Source organism: Embiotoca jacksoni, unplaced genomic scaffold, assembly GCF_022577435.1.
Source record: "Embiotoca jacksoni isolate LCO1_2020_lvr unplaced genomic scaffold, fEmbJac1.0.p SCAF_93, whole genome shotgun sequence".
In the NCBI taxonomy this organism is placed as follows: domain Eukaryota; kingdom Metazoa; phylum Chordata; class Actinopteri; family Embiotocidae; genus Embiotoca; species Embiotoca jacksoni.
In genome coordinates this window covers 525,153-546,367 of record NW_027185451.1, presented here as the reverse complement: position 1 = coordinate 546,367, position 21,215 = coordinate 525,153, and the positions used below count along the sequence as shown (strand labels likewise).

Below are 21,215 nucleotides of genomic sequence, written 5' to 3'. Positions count from 1 at the left end.
GAAGATCTATACGTTCACCACAGCTTCAAGGTGGACACCCAACATTCGTGTCACCAACTCAGTATCTGATTGGTCACAGTTTCCCCTCCTGTCCCTTAGTTATGGCGTTGAATATTGAAGTGGACCGTTTGACCTTTTTGAAATAAAATCTCATCACTTCATCGTTTCATCCTATTAGATATTAGTGTGAAACGCTGTCACGATTATCGTGGGAGTTATTGAGTTATGGCCACAGACGTGTTTCGTGAGGTCATAGCGACCTTTGACCACCAAATTCGAATCAGTTCATCTTGAGCCGAAGTGGACATTCGTGCCAGTTTTGAAGACGGTCCCTTCAAGGCATTTCTGAGCTATTGAGTTCACAATAGTAAATGGATGCAAGGTCACAATGACCTTGACCTTTGACCACCAAAATCTAATCAGTTCATCCTTACGTCCAAGCGAATGTTTGTGCCAAATTTGAAGAAAGTCCTTGAAGGCGTTCCTCAGCTATCACGAGAATGGGACAACCAGATGAGGTCACAGGGACCTTGAACTTTTGACTTTTGACCACTAAATTCAACTGAGTCACTTGGAAAAAGAATCCCTTGAGGCGTTCCAGAGACATAATGCTCATGAGAACAGGTCAATTTAAGGTCACTATGACCTTCATCCCCCCTTCCATCCCCCAAATCGAATCCGTTCATCCTTGGAACCAAGTGAACATTTGTGCCAAGTCGGGACGGACAGGACAAGCCAAAAACATGCTGCCTGCTGGCTATTAGCAGCGCGGAGGCATACAAAGTTATTTATTTTCTGGAGGGACAAATTTCCTGTAAAACTTTACAGTGGCACCTGTTGTTTGTATTTACCTGCAAACAACTCTGCTGCCTGAGTAAGTTATTAATATACTGTGAAATCACATCGAATGGCTTTTGTGCATGAATGCTAAACAGTAACTGATCAACAAAAAAAAAAGAAAAGAAAACCTTCTGCACATCACTTACAATTAGTACACAAGCCATACGGCACAGTGCGAGGCCGAAACTAATGAACTGTACGAGGAAGAAATAACACTCGAATTCCCTTTAATTCACACTTCTAAGTCGGTGTCAGCAGAAAAATGCTGGCAAGGCCTGTGAAGAAAAAAAAAAAACAACTCTTGACAAACACAGTAAAACTTGTCCGTCTTCGAGAGCATCTCAAGAAAAGAGTGAGGGAAAAAAGTTGGCGGAAAACTTTTTGCGCTTGTTCCTCCCTCTCCCCCCCCCCTCCTCCGCTGAAGCAATCTGTTTTTGACCCGCTCCGTTTTTTTTGAGTGGCACTACTGAAACAGCACCTACAGGGAGGACCCCCTGCTAGCTCTCTGTACCAAAAAAATTGAGGAGAAGCCAGAAGAGAGAAGAAAAAAAAAGAAAAAAAAAAAAATCAATGAGAGCTTCTCTTGATGTCTCTTCAAGACGCTGTAACCAGAAGACCAAAAGATTTTCTTCAAGATCCCCGCAGACTCACCTCACGCTTCCAACACGGGCCAGAAAGGTGAGGTGATGGATGTATCTGAGAGATTGTAACTCGGGTTTTCTTACAAACAGGACAATAGCTTGCAAACAAGAGAGCAAAAGCGAGGAGAGGTTGTCTCCCCTTTGGTTTGCGGGTCTATTATCTGAGTTCTGTACAAGTGAGAGCTGCAGCTTTGCAACAGTAAACAGAGATTTCAAGCAGCTCAGGAGTGGATGAAGCGCTTTGTCATTCTGCACCGCTGAAGTGTTTCTTCTTAAATTGTAAGAACTTTTGAAAGAAGCTGCGTTACCACATTAGCTCAAATCAAGTCATTATTTTAAAGACTGTGTCGTACATGAACATATACGATAGACTATATATAAAAACGTGACAGGTCTGCAAAACTACATACCGTATGATTGAAATATGGCACAAAGTCTCATAGTCATAGGTTGTTGTTTTTTTTTAGGCCAAGAGAGCTGAGAGTTTTCAAATTTACAAAAATCTGAAAAGCCATAAAATTCCACAAATCAATCAACACACATTTTAACCAGGTTGTTTTTGTTGTTTTACCTAAACTACTAAACATGTTTGAAGTTCACCCTCAGTCCTCGCAACTGCAGAAGTTTCGGTTTTCATATTTTCTGGGTCTCTTTTTGTTTAAAAATGTTGACTTAACTAAAGTTCAAAGTTCATTCTTAAGAATAATTCCATCTCCTGATGAAGATCACGAACTTTGAATCCCAATTTCAGACCAAAGATTGAGACCAAGCCAATTCAAGCCAGCTGACGTTGTTGGCCAGCTGATCGTAATTGTCAGAGGTTTGGATGGAAGAAACAGAGAACCGCCTCATCAATTTATTTGACAAATAGCCACGTCCGTATGGCACAAGATTCTTGATCTTTTTTTTTTAATGTTTTTGAAGTTTCATACTACTTAAAACACAACCACTGCAAGTAACTCACTGCCTTTATCCTCGCTCATCGTTTTAAGACGCACCGAAAAAGGCTTTTGAAAAACCGGCAGTTAAAACGGACAAAGTACAGAGAGTCGTTGCCGCGGAGATGTTGTAAACCGGCAGGTTTTTAAAATGTTGCAGACGAGCCAAATCGTGCAAGTTTACAATCATCTCATCGTGAATCTTTGGAGACGTACTCGGAGACATCTACAAATCCCTGAGAGCCGTAGAATATTTCATGGATCTTTATGAGCCTGTTTTCCCAACTATTATACATAATTCAACAAAACTGTATAAAAAGCTTAAAAATAAGGAAAGAATAATAATAAAAAAAAAAAAAAAATACTTCTATCCGGAGCCTGATTGTGTATTTGAAATCAAAACCAAAAATGTATATAATAAAAAAGGACTAGTCCGCCACGATGTCAACACATGCAGGACGCATTGCCGTGCTTTGACCCCCCCCCCCCCCCTCGCGGCGGTCGGACGACGTCAGGTCTCCGCCTCTCTCTCTCTCTCTCTCTCTCTCTCCCCCCCTTCCTCCCCTCCATAGCAGCCCTCAAATAATTACCAATGTAAAAATCTGGCACCCGAATTAATACAGGACATGTGTAATGTCCTCTCATAGCTCAAAGTTTAGTCCAATTATGAGTGAGCCCCAGCGGTTTGATGTGCCCTTCACCACGGCGGAGAGTAATGGCTTTGACAAGGAGTGCCGGGGTCATTAGGGCGACTGACTGCATTATGGTAGCGGAGCGCGCTCAGTGATTAGTTCTGTCTCTCACCCCTGGCCCTGATTGAGATCATTACACTTCGCGTCACTTCCACATCCTCCCAAAGGGATGGCGCCATTAATTCTCAATCCGACCGGGCGGTGGCAGGTTAGAGGTTGGAGGAATTCGGAGAAAAAGAAAAAAAAAAAAAAAAAAAAGATGGTGCTGTCGGAAGAATCACCTGTGAGGCCGTGAGATTAAAACGACTCGGGGAAAACTTGAAGTCGTGCGGGAGACGGTTTCAGTTTGTTTTCGCGATTCGCGGACATTTACGATTTTTCTGGGAGAAGCATCAAAACAGGTCGGGATCTTAAAGGACTTCCACTTTTCTTGAAAATGACTCCGCGTTCGAGCTCGCTGTAACGTTGGCGGTGACACACCCGGTCGTTGGCGGCTGCTACTGCTGATCTTTTGATTTCAACGGCGTCATTACAGAAACAATCCGCTCTTCATCTGCATAATCTCCGAGGTAATCATTAGCTTGACTTCTCGCATAATCTTTAATGTAATTTCTTTTCATTCTACCGAAAGCTAAAAAAAAAAAAAAAAAAAAAAAAAAAAAATAATGAAATTGATGCAAACAAAATATTATATCACACTCAAATCCATAGAGAGCTCAAAGTCGTCCTTAATCCCCCCACAAACAACTTCATTTGTCATCATCACGCCCGCCGGCTGCTAATCCCGCTAACAGAGCAACGACAATGAGGGTTATAATGAGTTTATGAGCCGGTCAGGCCAAAGCTGTTTTATTTCAATGTTGAAGAAATCAACTGGTCCCGTTAAAAGACAGGAACTTCCTGTTGTTTTTTGCACTATTGTGGTCGAAATTGACGAGTTTTAAGAATAAATGTAGTTATAAATCACTGCATTTTTTTTTTTTCTCAAAATGGGAACTGCCTGCAGTTTTTGCACTTTTCTCACGTTCATACCTTTATGTCTGGACTGCTGTAATTGCACTCTGATTTTCCTAAAAATCTCTACTCACCTTTTTCCCTTTTCCAAAAATCTAAAATCTCCCGAGGGATTTTGCAAGGTTGTCTGGTATTATTTCGTTGTCCGCTAGTCCCTTTTAAAAGATGCCCTGTGGATGTAAACAAACTTGTATTTGTGCATCTTTGACACGTAACTCAAATAAATGTAGTTTCCTCCTTATGAATCATTTGCAAATCCAATGTTTAAGATAGAAGTAAACCTGACCTCACATACGTCCGCGAGACGATATCGCGTTGGAGTCGCGTTTTGCCTCAACCTGGTGTGAAAAGTAAGGTGCCTTACAAGAAAAAAGCCTGAAAGTTGGTATTTTGAAAGCATGGCAATTTGTAGGCTGTAAAAAAAATACATAGATATTGACTTTATTTGCTGATTTTTTTAGGGTTTTGGAATGTATTTTTTTGCATTTTGCCATCCTTAGATCTTAACATTTTCTCTGTTTTCTATAGTCTCTTCACTCAGAGAACCAAAGTTACAACATAACCACACAATACCTTATTTTCTTGTCCAGTAAACTGCCTTTTAAAAAAGTTTTTTTTGTTGTTGTTGTTTTTTTTAACGCAGGCACATTTGCTATTTTTAAGTTCATATAAATCAAAGTCGACTTGACGGTGAAGAAAGATGAAGTAACTTGTGTGTTTTTGACAGTTATAAAAGGCAAATTAATGCAACTTAAAGACAGGGATGAATGTTCAGAGTTATATTTCCCACTGTAATCCACCCCCCCCCCGCCGTCCCCCATACACATAGACCATATGTTGGCCCCTGTAGACAGATTGCAGCCATTGTTCTTCTCTGTCACAATGTTAACAAGAACCTGTCCTCTAATATCCTCAAACGTCGTCGTTAGGAGAGGCGGGGGGCGAGGGGGGGCTGGAGGTGTTATTCGACTAACATTTGTGAGGCCATGCATCACTTATGTCCCTGCCTCGGCCTGAACAAATCTCGCAACCCCCAGTGGCTCCCTCTTCTGCCACCTGCAAATGTCAATTACCATATTTCCACCCTGACATTTATCAGTAATGGCTAACATGAGCTACGTGAAATCAGTGTCATTACGGCGGAGATGGACAGGGGAGGTGGCGGCGGGCGCATAACTCCACGCGGATGCACGACGGGGCTTGTTTGTCGATCGGAGACGGTCGAGGCTTGAGCACATCTCAATAAAGGCCTGACCGCAACGTGATCAAAACAAATAAATTGACTGATTTACCGCGGATGCTCGACTGCGTCTCTCTTATTTCATTCAACCTTTTAATGACAGACTGAAGAATTACTGGCAGAGGGAGCTTTATTTTTGTTTCCAGTCCACACCTTCGCGGCTCCGACTTTTGTTCAGTTTCACCTCTTATCTGAATAAAGCTGTTCATTGGCACCTTCGCCACTCTGTGACTGAGACTCTTTGTCGCCGTCGCTGAACTTTACTCGGGTGTGAAAAGTTTAAAAAAGGTGCCATGTTCGCTTTTCACCGGCAGTTGAACGAGGGCGCCGTACGAATAACCCGGCAGTCACAGTCAAAGTCAGTTCTTATGGTATTTGGTTCACGGTTCAGTGCCTTTATTATGGTATCTCTTTTTCATCTACGATCATTTGTATGCATTCAACACGTCTGTTCTTGATTTTACACCTTTTTGTTTTCATTTGTGGGGCGAAAATGGGTTTTAACCCTTTAAACCCTTTTGAGGGTAATTTAACTACCTTCACTTTTAAGCTCATATCTCGGTCATCATAGGTGCTGACCATAAATGCTTTATCTTTCAGGACAGTCTAGGCTATTCAAATCTTTCATCATTTGATTTGATAATACGTAGAGATTATTATTTTTTTTTTTTATATTAGCCTTTATATCAAGGGAAAAAAAAATCATTTCGGCTTATGAAATTGTTACATTTTTACATGTATCTCACCATAAAATATTATCAGTAGAGATATCTTTTTATAGTTATGTAGAGGAGATTGTGTAGAATCTGGTAATATTTGAACCATGTTTGAGGGATACTGCATGACTCAGCAATTTGTAAAAAATATGTTTTTAGTGGCTGACTCCGGATTGTCAGGGGCCCAAAACCAGGGACTCGCACTCAACACTTTAACTGTGCTTTCTTCTTTTCTTTTTTTTAAACTTTGGAGTCGTTCACATTTAACACTTAAAAACCTGAGACTCAACACAATTTCCAATCACGCAGAGGTGTTTTAGTAGGAAAGAGGCGTCATGCAATCGCTAAGCAACCAGCAATCAGCGCTCAATTGCTTGTGTGCGGACACAGTTACCAGTAAAATTAACTATAGAAAGGAATTACATAAAAACATACATACTGTTAAATGCACTGGTTGATTTAATGCAGCACTAAACTCAACGATGTAAGTACAGACTAATATTCAAGACTCGCTGTGGTACTCAGGAGTCCGAATATTCGTACTTGCTTCCGAAGAGAAAGATAAATCTCAGTATCTTTCAGAGGAAACTGGTAAAAAAAAAACAAAAAAAAACATGAACATGAAGAACCTAAGAACCGCTGGAGTCACGAAGAAGATAGCGTTTGTATTTCTTGAGATACCGAGTTACAAACAGAACTAAGTGTTTCTGGACTCGGCGCCCGACTCACCACACCGATGGAGAAGTAGTTGTTTATGATGCTGTAAGGCACCGGGTCCCCTCGCTCCTCCTTGTCCACGGGCGTGACGTCGATCTTCCAGCGATCCAGCATCACCTCCGAACTGCTCTCGATGTCCCTCAGGATCTTCAGGAGGCTCTCGCCCTCGTAGCCTCGGGAAGAACAGACACGAAAAGGCGTTATATAGGTCGAGCACAGCTTGTGCATCTTGAATGACGCTTTGTGACTTGTGGTAACACAAACGTAAACTATCACTTTCTACGTATACTTATATTATTATTTGTGTCTCATTTCATGCAGTGCTCACTAGATTTAAAAAAAACAAAAAACTCTTTAGGATATAAAGTGTAGAAGATTTTTTTTTTTTTTTTGTCTTCAAATGCTTCAAATTTCCAAAAATTATTATAGTAAAAGTTAATGAAAGCAAATATTCACAATCTCCCTGTTTGTGAAAATGCTCTGCATGCATTTTTAAGTCTGGGCGTCCTCATCGGCTGTGGAACCACTAACAGTTTAACATATTTCAACTCTCAAAATGAATCACAAACTCTCACTTTTTAAGAAAAAAAATCTTCAAAGATCTTAAATCTTTAATTTATATGATTGTAAACTGAGTGATTCAAGGTTTTAGACAAAAACAGATGTGAAGAAATTGACTTGAAATTTCCTCTAGTGTACAAACTTATATAGAAAAAAAATGTATTAATACAAATAAATGTTAGGTTCAGCCCTGTTAGTGTTTCTCCAATTCTCCCTCTGTATGAATTCCCCACAAACACTTATAATAACTGGTGGCGTTACGCTGCGGTACACTCGTATCTGTGCCAACGACTACGGCAAAAGGAAACGAGAGGCCGCGTGATTCACTGTTGTCTCTTTTCTGTCAGTACCTCCTCCCCATCGTAGACATCTTGCCAGGTCGTTGCCCGTGCCAAGAGGAAGTATGCACACGGGGGGGTTCCTGTCCAGGTTGGCCTTATCTGGAGTAGCGGGACAAATATCACCACAAGATGCAAAACGAGACCAAAGCAAGAAAAACAGAACTCTCCGCAAGAACCCGCAGCGAAAGCATCAAATCCACTTTGCAGCCCGACTTGTAAAACCGCGAGTCAAAATGAACGCGCAGTTCTGCAGTCTATTTCCAGACACACATTTTCCCTGACAGTTATTACCTCTCTTTGTTTTGATTGATAAAAAATTGAGGCAATTTTTGAGAGTCTGAACAAGTAACGCGTCTTCCAAGACCAGATAAGGCCAGGTGATGTGTTTTTTTTTTTTCTTCTTCTTCTTCTTCTTCAAATGAAGACTAATATGTTGTTTTCCAACTCACGTAATCATCCCATTTTTACCAACCCTGAATACTCAGGCTTGGACGTAATGAAAGTGTTTATATACGACCCATAAATTACGCTTTACCATTTCAGGCTCAGCAACAAGAGTGCTGCCGCCTTCGAAAACTAAATGAAAACAGAAAAAGAAAAATGCAATTTTGCCGAAACAGGAACTGGAGAGTTGGAGTTGGAGTACAGGACGGGAGGTTTGAGAGTTTGTAGTCTTTCTGTAACGACTGACGCTGTGGAAGAAGCACGGGGACCAAATCCTTGATAATGCTGACATCACGTAAAATATCATAAAAAGTAGTAAACTCTGTACCAATGAAGTCCAGGATCCAGCCCACAGTGCCGTCCCCGCCGCAGGCCAACACTCGGAAATCAGGAACATCTCTGAGGAAGTTCAACCTGTAAAACACAGTCGACACTCGTATCTCACTGAAGTGTGTACATCCTGTTGTTTATGAACACATTTTCACTGGTCTGGTTACTCTTTTAAGATCTTGAGAAGGCTTTTTGTTGCTGAAATGTCACTTTATGAGGTAAATTCTGCGCTGCACTGACATCATCTTTAAGTTTTTATCTTTTTTTTTTTTTTTTTTTTTTTTTTAAGATGAAGATATGCTGGGGGGAAAAAAAAAGTCATTTTCTTTCTGCGTGAAAATGTACTTAAACGTGGCCGATTTATTCAGGTGATTAAAAACAAAAGGTTTATCAAGCTTTCCTCAGTCTATCCTTCAGATTTGATCATTTGCTTTATTTTATGATGAAGATATGTTGGGGGAAAAAGTCTTTTTTTTTTCTGCTTGAAAATGAAAAAAAAACTTAAACTAAAACTTAACTGAAGCCTTTTTTTTTTTTTTTTATCAGTCTCTCTTGTTTCTAAGAGTTCACATGGTGTGCATTTCACGGCCATATTTCTGAGCCCGCTGCCACAACGCGCTGCTTCACTTCAAACCCAGACTAATCCCGCAGAATAACACATGTCGCATTGATAATTATTCATCCAGCGTGCTTGCCTGCCTGTTCGAGGGCTAATTGGATCATGACAGGCAATGTTCAGTCCAACTTCTTCCGTTCCTTCACAATAACAAAGCTGTAACTGAATGAGCCAGCCTCCGAGCCTCGTATGGCGGGTAAATGATTCGCTCAATTACTCTCCAACTGGGACCGCAAACCGTATTAGACGCAAAACAGACGGCCGCGAACATAAAAGGCAACTTTGGGGATGTTTAAATACCAAGAAACAAACACTTAATTTGCTGTAATCGCATTAGGCGAGGCAGCTAATTGACGGCGCTGCCTGCGGCTGCCTCGGCCCGCGGTGTCCGACGGTGACCGTTCGCCCTGCTAATGCGCGCCGCGGTGAGCGCACCTGACAAAATATGAACGGGGGTTTACGGCGTGGGCGAAGGTTATCGGCTCCGAAGGAGAAAGCTCTGGATCGCGGCGGAGGAGAGAGGCCGGAGACGCTTCGGGTTGGGCCGCGGTGCGGGACACGTCGATAGATGGGGGGGGGGAGGGGGGAGGGGGGGGGGGCAAGGTCAGTGCCTGAACTTGGAGCCGCGGCGGACGCGATGCGGTGGCAGCTCCTCCTGCGGACGGTCCAAACCCTCACGGAGATGGTTTTGTTTTTTGTTTTTTTGCACCCTGTCTGTGCTGCTGTTTATATATATATATATATATATATATATATATATATATATATATATAAGTGGCGAAGATTCTGTTTTTAGATCTAATCAGAGCCAAACAACGTGGCGGCACGGCGCCGGAGGATTCCTGCGTGTTTTCAAACGCCGCTGGACGCAAACGGCAAAGTGAAAGAAGCCTCCCGCATGTAAATGATCCATTCATCTCCTTAATCACAGACAGTGAACCAGAGGAGAACCCCGACCTCGCCCGCCCCCCGCCGTGAGCTGCTTGTCTGTATGCGCGATCACATGTTGGCGTGGCGGGAGCGTCACCTTCCCTTCCACCCGTCCGCCGCCTCGCGTCGCCGGCTCTCCGTTTGACACGCGGGCCCGTTATGCATATGGAGTCGCGGCGCGGCTTACGGGGCTACGAGGCTACGGCATGACGCCGCCGTCTCCAGGATTCGTTACGCGTGGACTCACCTCATTTGTGCCGGCGCCGTGCTTGGAGGGGTTTAATACTAAAAGGCCTCTCTTGCATGTGATGGCGGTTATTATAGGCGGGCGACAACAGAAAACGCCGACGTGTTTGTAAACAGAAGATCATTAGCCGCCGTGATTTCGGAGGCCACGAACAAAAGAAGGGACGGATTTGGACTTTCTCGGTCCCTTCGTTCCTCCCTTTTCTTTCTGGTTTTTGACAGTAAGAAAAATCTACGTTAAAAAAAAAAAAAAGGCTTTAATTTCCTTTAAATGCTAAAAACGTATTCCACGTGAAAACAATCACATTTTATGAACTTTCCAAACAACATTTTTGTCATCTTTCCACCCAGAAAAATGCTGCAGCCAGATGGAAAGTTTGTTGTCCTACAACGGACTTTGACTGCACTCTTTAAAACAATACCAGCTCGATAAACGCTGCATGAAACGTAACATGCAATATTGTACGATTGTAAGCGCTTTTGCAGTTAAAAACCTAAAACTAATCATCCGTGCAGCGTGACGCCATGAAGAGCTGTTTTTATCAACTGTCATTAAGCCAAAATGCGTCTGCTGGTTTGTCAGCTGTTTATGGACATAAAGTCTTTCACGAGAAGATGTTCACTTGTCCACGTGTGTCTTAAAACAGAACTAACGTGTTCTTTTGTGCGCTGAGACCGTTTTTTTTTTCATGGTGTAAAACCTGTTCCTGTTCATTCAGCCTATTAAAACACCAACTCCTAACATGTTACCAGTGTTCATCTAAAGTTCAAATGAGATCCCAGAAGTCTGCGTTAATCGAACTCAGCAGATATCTTGCAAAAGTCTTTAAGTGAATGAAAATATTATTATCTTTGTTTTTATGTGTGCAGTAAAATGACACATTTTGGACGTTATCCACGCGGTTTGTCTCATTGTGTCCTCAGTTGAACCAAAACAAAGGCAGACAGATTTGTCTAAAAACCGTTGTAGTAAAAATGCCTCTAAAAGTGACGTCTTAAAGCCACTGAGTGCAGACAGAATGATTTTTAGCAAGAAAAAAAAAAAAAAAAAAACCTGCCTCGGTGTTCATCAAACTGCGAACAAACCCTTCGGGGCACCTTTGGGCGTCCCCGTCATTTTTCTCCTCGTTTGTTTTCAAATCAGTAAAGAGAACCTGCCGTAAAAGTTCAGCGAAAACATTTTCACAATGTGCGTTTAACTCTGGAAGAAATAAATCAGCTGTTGATGTATTACTTGTTTTTCTTTTCTTACATAAGGTGCATCACGTAACTCGTGACAGATGGTGACCTACGTACCCCGGCATGGGTCCGTTCTTGGCCAGGTTGTACACCTGTCTCGGGTTCAGAAGATACTGGAACTTTCTGTAAATCCTGCGGGAGTGAAGATGCAGAGAGAAAAAAAAAAAAAAAAAAAAAAAAAACATTCAGAAAAACATCTGTCCGAATACATAAAGACTCAAACGTCGGATTCAGTGTCGTTAAGTGCGACGAGGCGGCTCGGCGTCCAATCAGAACGCGCCGAGGGGCCGGCGGTGGACCGGGGCGAGCGGGGTGGGACATACCCAAAGTCCCCCCCCCCCCCTCCCCTTGAGAAAAAAAAAAAAAAGAAAACCATTAGAAAGACTAATTCATTTTAATTTCAATTTCATTATATCAACTGGCTGAAGTCATATTTTGATCTCATAATTTAAACAAATGATGGGGCCGGCGTAATAAGAAGTGAATGAATATGTTTCAGTAATAACCCAATTAGCCCTGGGTTAAAGAAAAGGGGAACCAGCCAGCGACGTGACAGTGAGATGTGTGTGTGTGTGTGTGTGTGTGTGTGTGTGTGTGTGTGTGTGTGTGTGTGTGTGTGTGTGTGTGTGTGTGTGTGTGTGAGAGAGCGAGAGAGCGAGAGAGAGAGAGAGAGAGAGAGCTGACGGTGGAGGCGGTCGGCGCTTTAGGTAAATGTTATTGTGTTTTTATTTGAACTGAGTAAAGCCTGGAAACGCTCGGAGGCCGCTCGCCGCCGCCGTCCCGCCGCGGGGGGGGGAACGGCGGCGGGACGGCGGCGGCTTCAGAAGGAGGGCCCTCTCTGTAAAGCGTGTCGAGACAGATCGTGTACTTACCTCTCTCCCTGCTTCCCCCCGCTCTTCGGATTGACAAACACCAGCAGAGGATGAGTGCCCTCTATTGTTGTGATCTGAATGGGAAGATGTCAAAACAAACCGGTCGGTGTTTGGAGACCGCAGGATGCTTTCACAGGAATTCACTTTCAAGCCTTTATATCGCTCAGGCGTTTTTTTTTTTGTTGTTGCTGTTTTATCCAGCCACTTTCAAGCGCTGCCAGTCATCCGATCCGTTTTCATGGAGTTTTTTTTTTTTTTTTTTTTTTGCTGCGACCCGGCTGAGGCGAGGTGGGAGCGCTCCTTATTCCTTTTTTGCAGAGCAAAAAAAAAAAAAAAAACGTAATCTTCTGTTAATTATAATATCTAATTATAGAGGAGAGCAGTGATAAAGATTTTTAAGCCCAAAAATCTTTTAAAATGCATCACACTTACTTTGACTTTTGATCTACTGCGGTTGCTATTCTATAGTTTTCTCACTGTTAACATTTTTTTTTTTTAAATATTCGACCAAAACTAACAACATTCATCCTTACTGACTTTTGAAATCTTTAAAAACACGTCGGAAATGTTGAGTTTGATTTCTTTACATGGCTCAGGAAGCACACGTGGGACTATTTCTTGCTACGGATAATTAGCATCTCCAGCTGTAAGATATAAATAAACAAATAAACAAATAAACTACATTGTTTTGTGTGTTCGTGGTGATAAAAACAACATCGGTGCCAAAAAGAGTTTTGAAGTTTTGGGGGGGCAGATTAGATTTATTTTTTGTAAGGGTAATAAACGTTTTGTTGTTGTTGTTGTTGTTGTTGTTGTTATTTTAAATCTCTGCCTACCTGACTAAATGATGGTAAGAGATGCATCCCCTCTCCTCATCCACATCAAAACAACTTGAATAAAGAAACATTTTTCACACATTTTTCAAAAACCGGGACCTCCGTCGTGTCCGCAGCTTTCTGTGGTCGTTTCATCGTGCCCCCCCACCCCCCCCCTCCCTCTCCCCATATGGCCCCTAATGCCCCCCTCCCCCTCCCCTCCCCTCCACACACACACACACACGAGTTTTTAAACGTTTTTGGACGATATGCGAGTTTCATGGCAACGACGTGCTGCACAGGCTTCATGTTCATTGTTGGTTTTTGGTCTTTTCATGGATTTTGCTGACAGTAAGAAAAAAAAAAGAAAAAAAGAAGCAAACATTAAACTATAATATTTCATGAAACGGACGGAATAATAATAATATTGTTTTATAGGATTTTGCTCCACTTTTCACTCCATATTTTACCAATAATAATAATAATAATAACGTATTTAGAAGCTGCGGTATCGAAATGCTACCAGATCGCGATGAACACACCGCGGTAAACTCATCATCTGACCGTCGACCCGACAGCTCGTAATTCACAATTCGGGGGGGGTGACAGTTAGTTCTCGCGAGCTGCCTAATCAGCGGGCCGGTTTCGTCCCGTGTGACGTTAGAGGGGCTTTTTCCAGTTTTCACCGAGCAGACAGTGAAACTGTGGAAGCCGGAGGGCCCGAACTCTCAGAGCGCCACGCGAACGGGCTCCGATCCGCCGGCCCCCGTTTGAATCGCCCTTCCTGCAGTCAGCCCGCGACGACTTGCCCAGCGCTCTCCCTGACACAGATGAAGCACTTAACTCCCCCTGTCTGCTATCCCAGCAGGCCGAGGGTGAATTAACGAGCTCCCTGTCCGGTCCGGAGTGATCCATTACTTCCTGTAATTATAAATAATAATCTTGATTATTACGCTGGTTAGCCGGCGAGAGTCATAGATGGATGTGCCCGGGTCACGATTCCTCATATTTCTCTCTCGCTCAAGACGAGCGGTCGCCGCGGACGGCGGCAGGTTTTCCATCGCCGACATGCAGGCTGACAGATATCAGAGAGAGAGAGGAGGAGGAGGTGGAGGAGGAGGAGGAGGAGGAGGAGCAGGAGCAGGCCGGACTGGACCCTCTGCTGCATGATGCTGATTAGCAGCAGGGCCTGTAGAGTCCCATCATGCATCCCAACACCAGCTGCACAAGTTTAATTTCATAACATGATCGTCGATGATGGAAAAAAAAAAAAAAATAACTGCAGCCAGTCAGAAGCAGAGACAAGCCCACTAAATATCTTTCAATTCCTGGTTCAATTACATTGGCTTTCTATTTATTTTTGAAAATAAATGTAAAGACTGTTGTTCTGTACTCATGAATCCGTGTAAACCTCCTTTTTCTACACCGAGTCTCAGAATCTCAGTGAGATGCTGCTAAAAGTTCAGACTTAAAGACCTTTCAAGACTGCGTTAAAATCAAGTTTGTACATGCGGCGCTTTTCGGACGCTTGAAACGTGAACGATATGAGCGGTTCTGTTTTTTTGGAGCTGCGGTAAAAAAAACAAAACGGTCGGATTCGGACGGACGAAGTTTCGCGTGTCGCATTTCTAAGGAACCGATCCCGTCGGCTCTCGGGGCGGGGCCTCCCACGGGGGTGGGAGGAGTCGGAGGCGGAGACCAATTTATGTTTTCATGAGATGCGTTCTGATTAAAGACGAAGCGTTCGAGTTACATGTTTAAGGCATTAGGGGTCGTTGGTTTAAATCCAAACCAGAAGAGCTCAAGCTTTACTCAAATAAATCATTCTCAGTACCACAATGTACTTAAAAAAAAAAAAAAAAAAAATGTTTACAGTCATTTAATCATTTAATATTTCTCTTTTATATTCGGCTTTTTAAATTTGACTGAAATTCTGTAAATAAAGGCATTACTGACAGCAAAACCATATAATCGCAGAGATCTAGAGATTTCGATGAAATCACGTGAAGTTTGAGTGAGACTTGCGTGAACGGCGGGTCGTTGCGGGGTGCAGTTGTATAACGTCTGTCTACGCTGTGTGGAAATGACCAAAATCCAGCATCAATACTTCACTTTAAGGTGAAAGGAAGAAAAAAAAATAAATAAAAGGAGCGTCACCTGCAGTCCTTGGCCGTCGACCGTGACCGAGTTGGCTCTCTGCATCTTCCCCCGGCCCGTCAGGCTGGCCCGAGAGTCCTTCCTCAGCGTGGACTGCCTCTCCTGGGGTCAAAGGTCAAACAGTTAGATGGGCCCCCATAACTGGAAGTTCTTCTCCCGAAGAAAAGTGATTTCTACTTGTAGGGAAATGTGGCAGGATTCATTGTCTACTTTAAAGGTTTTTTTCTTTTTTTGGGGGGGAGGGGGGACATATTTTTTTTATATATATATATTTTTTTTTATTGTTGTGTTTATTCGATAGGAGACCTCAGAGGGAGGCAACAAGGAAACACGGGCACGCTAATCTTTTTTTGTGTTTGTTTTGTCGACTTTAACGTCAAAAACGAATTAATAAAACAATAAACACTGATTTAGTAGAACTCCAGTGGAAACTTGAAAGAGCTCAAAACAGCAGTTTGAACATAAATGAGCAAAAACTTCATTTTCTGTGGCTGTACATTTTCCATAAGTAGCGTTGAATCTGGTGCTGATTAGCGGGAGAGTTTATAAGCAGATATCAACTTCCAGAGGAATCCCAAGATCTGCTCGTGTTAAATAATAAATAAATTAACTGCTATAACACAATGAATAAAATATAAAGAAAAAAAAAAAAAAAAAAAAGGAAAAGAGGAAGCTTCCTTTCTGTGTCTCTGAGGACTGATTCGTAGATTTCAACGTAAAACCTCTACTTCGGTTCGGTTGGAACATTTTGTGCCGTCTGACCAACTTTTACCACAAAACTTTCAAAAGTGTTTTTTTTTTTTTTTACCCTCCTCAAACACACTTGTACCAATTTTGAAATGAACTCCTAAAAATAACTACAAAAATCATTTGTGAGCTCAGTGGGAGAACAGGAGCTGACGATTGGATCCTCTGGAGTCAAACGAGGTCGGGTGGGACTCGGCTGACCGGCGTGGGAGGGATGGGGCGGGGGGGGGGCGGGGGGAGGGGTAAGGGAGGTAAGGAGGGTGAGGGAGGCGGGGTCTTTACCAGGACGACGGGGCAGATGGAGTTGGGGGGCAGGATGTGATCCTTCAGGGGTCCGCAGTCACACTCAGGCTTCACGTGGGAGGCACACTTGTTATGGAGCTGGAGAAGGTGGCAGCCAATTATTAACAAGCAAACTGGTGCCACAAAAACAAAACAAAACAAAACAACATAAAAAAAAACACACACACACACATAGCGCACGTTTCAACCGCACGGGATGTATTCTGCATTCCACGCGCGTCGCCGCCTTCGTTCTTATTTTCTATTAGCTCGCAGCCGCAAAACAAGTGTTTTCCGAGTTGTAAATTGGCAGAATGACTCGTTGAAGGTATCAAGAGGTGCAAAAAGGAGAAAAAAAAAAAAAAAAAGAAAACATAACGAGAAAAGAAAAGAACAAAAAAAAAAAAAAAAAAAAAAAAAAAATCAACAACAACAAAACCCCTACAAACAACGAGAAGCAGTGGGAATATAATGAGGAGGATGAACGGCCTCTTCCTCGGGTGGTGGCTCACCGTGATCTGACACCACACGCAGTGCAGCCCGGTCAGGCCCTGGTAACACTTAACGGTTTTGTGACACTTGTCACACTTGGTGGGGCAGTTCCCCTCCACCCAGAAATGATGCATTACCTGCAGAGAGAGAGAGAGAGAGAGAGAAGGAGAATATATATATATATATATATATATATATATATATATATATATATACTCAGACACTTGCGACGCAACAAAAGCGAGAGGGGGGGGAAAGGAAACGAGGACGGAGGACGGAGAAGGGAGGACGGAAACGATGCCGTCCGCGTCTCGTGCCGGTAATTGGCGACGCTTCGGCGGCCGATCGAGTCGTTTCAGGTGCGTTAGAGGAAGAGGAGCCCTCGTCCTCGTCGCCGACCTCCCGAGCGTGCCGCCTGGCGGAACACTTCGATTGGACCCACCTCCGTGTTTTTCTTGGACTTGACGTAGGTTTTGATGCAAGACAGTGGCGCGCGAGCCACGCAGCGCTCGTGGACGGTGTACTTGCAGACTGAGAGAGAGAGAGAGAGAGAGAGAGAGAAAAAGAAAAAAGCATTTTAAAATATTCAAGACGTTTCATGTAGGTATACATAAGTGATGTTCACAGGGGTTTGTGCTGTAATGAAGGTGCTTGTGATGAATTAGCTGGTGTGCCGGATGCAGAGTTGGGTTGCACTATGAATACGAAACATTTAGAAAAAAAAAAAGGAAACACAATCAGGTTTTATACTCTCAGAATAAATAAGAATAAATAAATAATAATAATAAAAAAAAACGGTTTGATGTAAAGTGGCTTTTTCTCCTTTTATTTTTTCCCCCCCTCAGATTCTGGTGATTTCAGCATTTTAGCAAAAATCCTCTTTTCTGTCCAACTGGAAAAAAATTGGAAAACACCTTTCTGGACAAACAGGTTTTTTTTTGTTTTTTGCAAAACACTCAACTGCACCATTGTGTATATATATATGTGTATATATATATATATATATATACATATATATATATATATATGGTCTTTTAGCTGTTTATGTGTCTATTTGTGTTTCATCTGTCTATTTGTGTCCTGAATGTGATCGGCGTCACGTTGCGTCGTATCCGTGCCAACAAATAAGTGCGTCTGTCGAAGCTTTTTAACAGAAAGTGAAAAGACTCACATGAGCAGCAGAGTCCCTGCTTCCCGAGTCCGATGAGCATGTTGAGACACAGGTTGCAGTAGGCCGGCTTGTTGAAGTGCTTCAGCCTCCACACGTGCTGCCCGTCGTCTTTTACGTTCTGCAGCGACACAAAAAAAAAAACAACGTTTAACTTGTTTGTCGTCTCATCAGCTGAATTTAAGCCCTTTTTAATTTTTATTTTATTTTATTTTTTTTACTTTGTGTGTATTTTAATTTTCCAGACATGTATGTGGTGTAATTTGAGTAAAGGCAGCTGATAGGATATGTAGTCTTCCTTTTGTGGTGATATTCATTCATAAAAATAAAAACACTTTTTTTTTTTTTTTTAAATGACAGCAGGTGGGAGATTTCTGTTTAAATTAGACAAATGCTTCCACCTAGTGGTAGAAATTAGGAACTGAGTTTGGGTTTCACAGTGGCAGCAGGGAAAAGGTGAAAAGTGTGTGATGATTATTCAGAATCATAAAAAAAACATTTGATTATGAAATAGTTATCACCCACTGCCTTTAGGCCTTTTTTTTATGATTATTAAGGGCCCCAGAAAAGGCAAAGCAGGTAAGCAGTTCAATTTGGATTTATTCTTTTTCTTTTGTTTTATTTGAATAATTAAGCCGACACTATGAATCACAGTGATTTGCAATGAGACTTGTGATAATAAATGTGAACGTGTTTTAAAATGAGGAACAAGGAGCTGTAAAGAGGCTGATAAAGTAAATTTACAACTTGCAAGACGTGAGAGAATAAATCTTCAAGTTTTTGGCTGGTGAACCAAAAAAAAAAAAAAAAAGAACTTGTGTCAGACATTTACTTAATTATAGTTGCTGTAATTATGTCACGGGGTCGAGTGTGCATTTGTTCATGTGATTCGGGGATTTGTTCGACCTCGAGGGGTCTGAAGCACCGCATGTCAATCACAAAGTGTGTTTTTTTTAACCTTTCAAATTAAAAGCTTGACAACAGGCTGTCATGTCGGTCATTTTTCGGGCAGTCGTTCGTCCAACCCGTTCTCCAGAGTGAATAAATCTCCAGAGTGCCTCGAGGGTTTGTTTCTTTTCTTTAAATTTGGCACAAAAAAAAAAAAAACATTCACTCTGGACAAAAGTGTCATTTTAAGTGGTCAAAGGTTAAAGGTCAAAGTTACTGTGAGTTCACAAAACGCATCAAATGCCAATCAACTCAAGAACTCGTACACTAATTATGACAAAAACTTTCACGCAAAATGATAAAAATGAGAACGTGAGGACATTTTTACATCCGGCAGGTCAAAGGTCAACTTAATAGAGAGGCTCCTTATTTTCTGGGTTCGACTCGTATTTCACATTTGGTCCAGACGGTGAATGTGCGACACTAAACGTTTGACGTCAAACTTGAAGCTTGAAGCTGATTGTAAAACATTGATGTTTTAGAATTTGAAGCTTCTTTGCATCAATATTTGAAGCATTTTATACAAGCGCTTCTTCTGGTTAGCCACGTGCTAACTTTAGCAGTCGTCTGACTTTTTCATCTGGTGGCATCATGAAGTCAAAAATTTGAATTTTTTTTTTTTTCTTTTTTCTCAGGTTCCTGGTTACGAAGCGATCGGGCGTCACCGGCAAAACGTAAGCAGGTCTCCCTGCAAGACTCACCGTCTCCAGGCCCAGCAGGACCAGCAGCGGGATGGTGGTCAGGCCTCCCTGGATCCACTCCCTCAGCGACACGGTGCCGTCGTGATCGTAGTCGATCTCCTGCATCATTTCCTGGAGGATCTATGGACACAAACAGGAGCAGAAGTCAAAAAAGAAAAAAAAAAAAAGAAAAAGATCATTCAGAGCTAAAATTCAACCTTTAATTTGAAGTAGAAAGATCACATGACAAAACGTCCTTCTTACCGGTTTGAGCTCGGTCACGTCCCACTCCAGGTACTCGGCCACGTGCATCATCTGGGAGATGATGTGCTCCAGCTCCTGCAGGTGGCAAAAAAAACCCCCAAAAAAACGAAACAACCCAGACAGGTGATTAACGGGGGCCACGAAAGAAATACTGCATTTATACCTTTCGGTGTATTGCAGCCTTTTTACCAGCTGATGTCACTAAATGTCTCTTGGCCTCAATAGACTGATGAACAGCCGGTAAATAGCAGGTTGGGGGACGTCGTTCTTCACCGCACACCGAGGAAAAACAAAGGCAGCGTGGGAGGAGTGCCGAGGCAGATGGGTTAATTACAATGGTTACGTTTTATTTATTTGTTTTTGGGTGGGGGGGGGGGGGGGTTGTTTTTGGGCGATCTACTTTGGATTTCTCCAACAACAAAACAAGCAAGTTAGAGTGTAAATGAGGAGGTCACACTAAATGAATATTATTCGTCATAACTCCTCGTCCTCTTTCCAATAACGGTGCAGAGATGACTAATAATTACATACATTACTCAACCAACCTCCACCTTCTCCATTTTAACCTTTTAAATCCACCCCCCCCCTCCCTCCCTCCCTCCTACACATGTTCTTTACATAAACAAACACGCTCTCAATCATAATTAGGACTTCTCCCTTTTGTTCTTATTTCGTGTCTTTCATCCATTCATTTACTTGAACTATAACATGCCTCGAATAGGAGCGCACCACACAGATTGGTTTACTTGAATAGATATGTGGAGGCATAAAAAAATAAATTAACACAAAATAGAGAGAGATGGACAGAAATATAAAGAGGTAGATTTTAAATAGATGGATGGAGACAAATAGAGGTAAAAGATGGAGGACTAAAGATATATTGGAGAGGCTGTGTTGGTTTTAAATTCTGATTTGAAATGTCCTGTTTTTGTTATTATATTCTGGTCTCAGTTCGAAGTTACTCGTGTGTTTTATCTCCTGGAATAAAACATTACAAACCTCACAAGGAGCAAGTTTAAACGTTTTTTTAAGTTTAAGGGGTTATTGAGCAAATTTAGAGAAAGATGGATGGATGGCTAAAAAAAAAAACAACCTGCAGCTAACATCTACAAACACGTTGAATGACTAGTCAGTAATCTATTAGTATTCGTAACTTTTTTGAGAAGCGATTAAATCATTTCCAGCTGCTCAACTATGAAAATTAGTCGCTTTTCTTTGTCCAAGATGATGAGTTTTGAGTTTTGTGGGTGCTTTATTGTGACAGGTCTGTTTCCCGACATCCAAA

The 21,215-nt window shown here is 42.2% G+C and overlaps 1 protein-coding gene across 1 annotated transcript in view; it reads right to left on the bottom strand.

Moving 5' to 3' along the window:
* dgkb (diacylglycerol kinase, beta) overlaps positions 1–21,215 on the bottom strand; it is a 56,983-nt gene that overhangs the window by 25,498 nt on the left and 10,270 nt on the right. Inside the window, 12 exon segments of the mRNA XM_069141907.1 lie at positions 6,811–6,971; positions 7,710–7,799; positions 8,473–8,558; positions 11,563–11,637; positions 12,378–12,451; positions 15,350–15,451; positions 16,379–16,477; positions 16,891–17,007; positions 17,313–17,401; positions 18,042–18,159; positions 19,688–19,807; positions 19,931–20,005. Of these exon segments, the coding sequence (XP_068998008.1) occupies positions 6,811–6,971; positions 7,710–7,799; positions 8,473–8,558; positions 11,563–11,637; positions 12,378–12,451; positions 15,350–15,451; positions 16,379–16,477; positions 16,891–17,007; positions 17,313–17,401; positions 18,042–18,159; positions 19,688–19,807; positions 19,931–20,005 (1,206 nt within the window).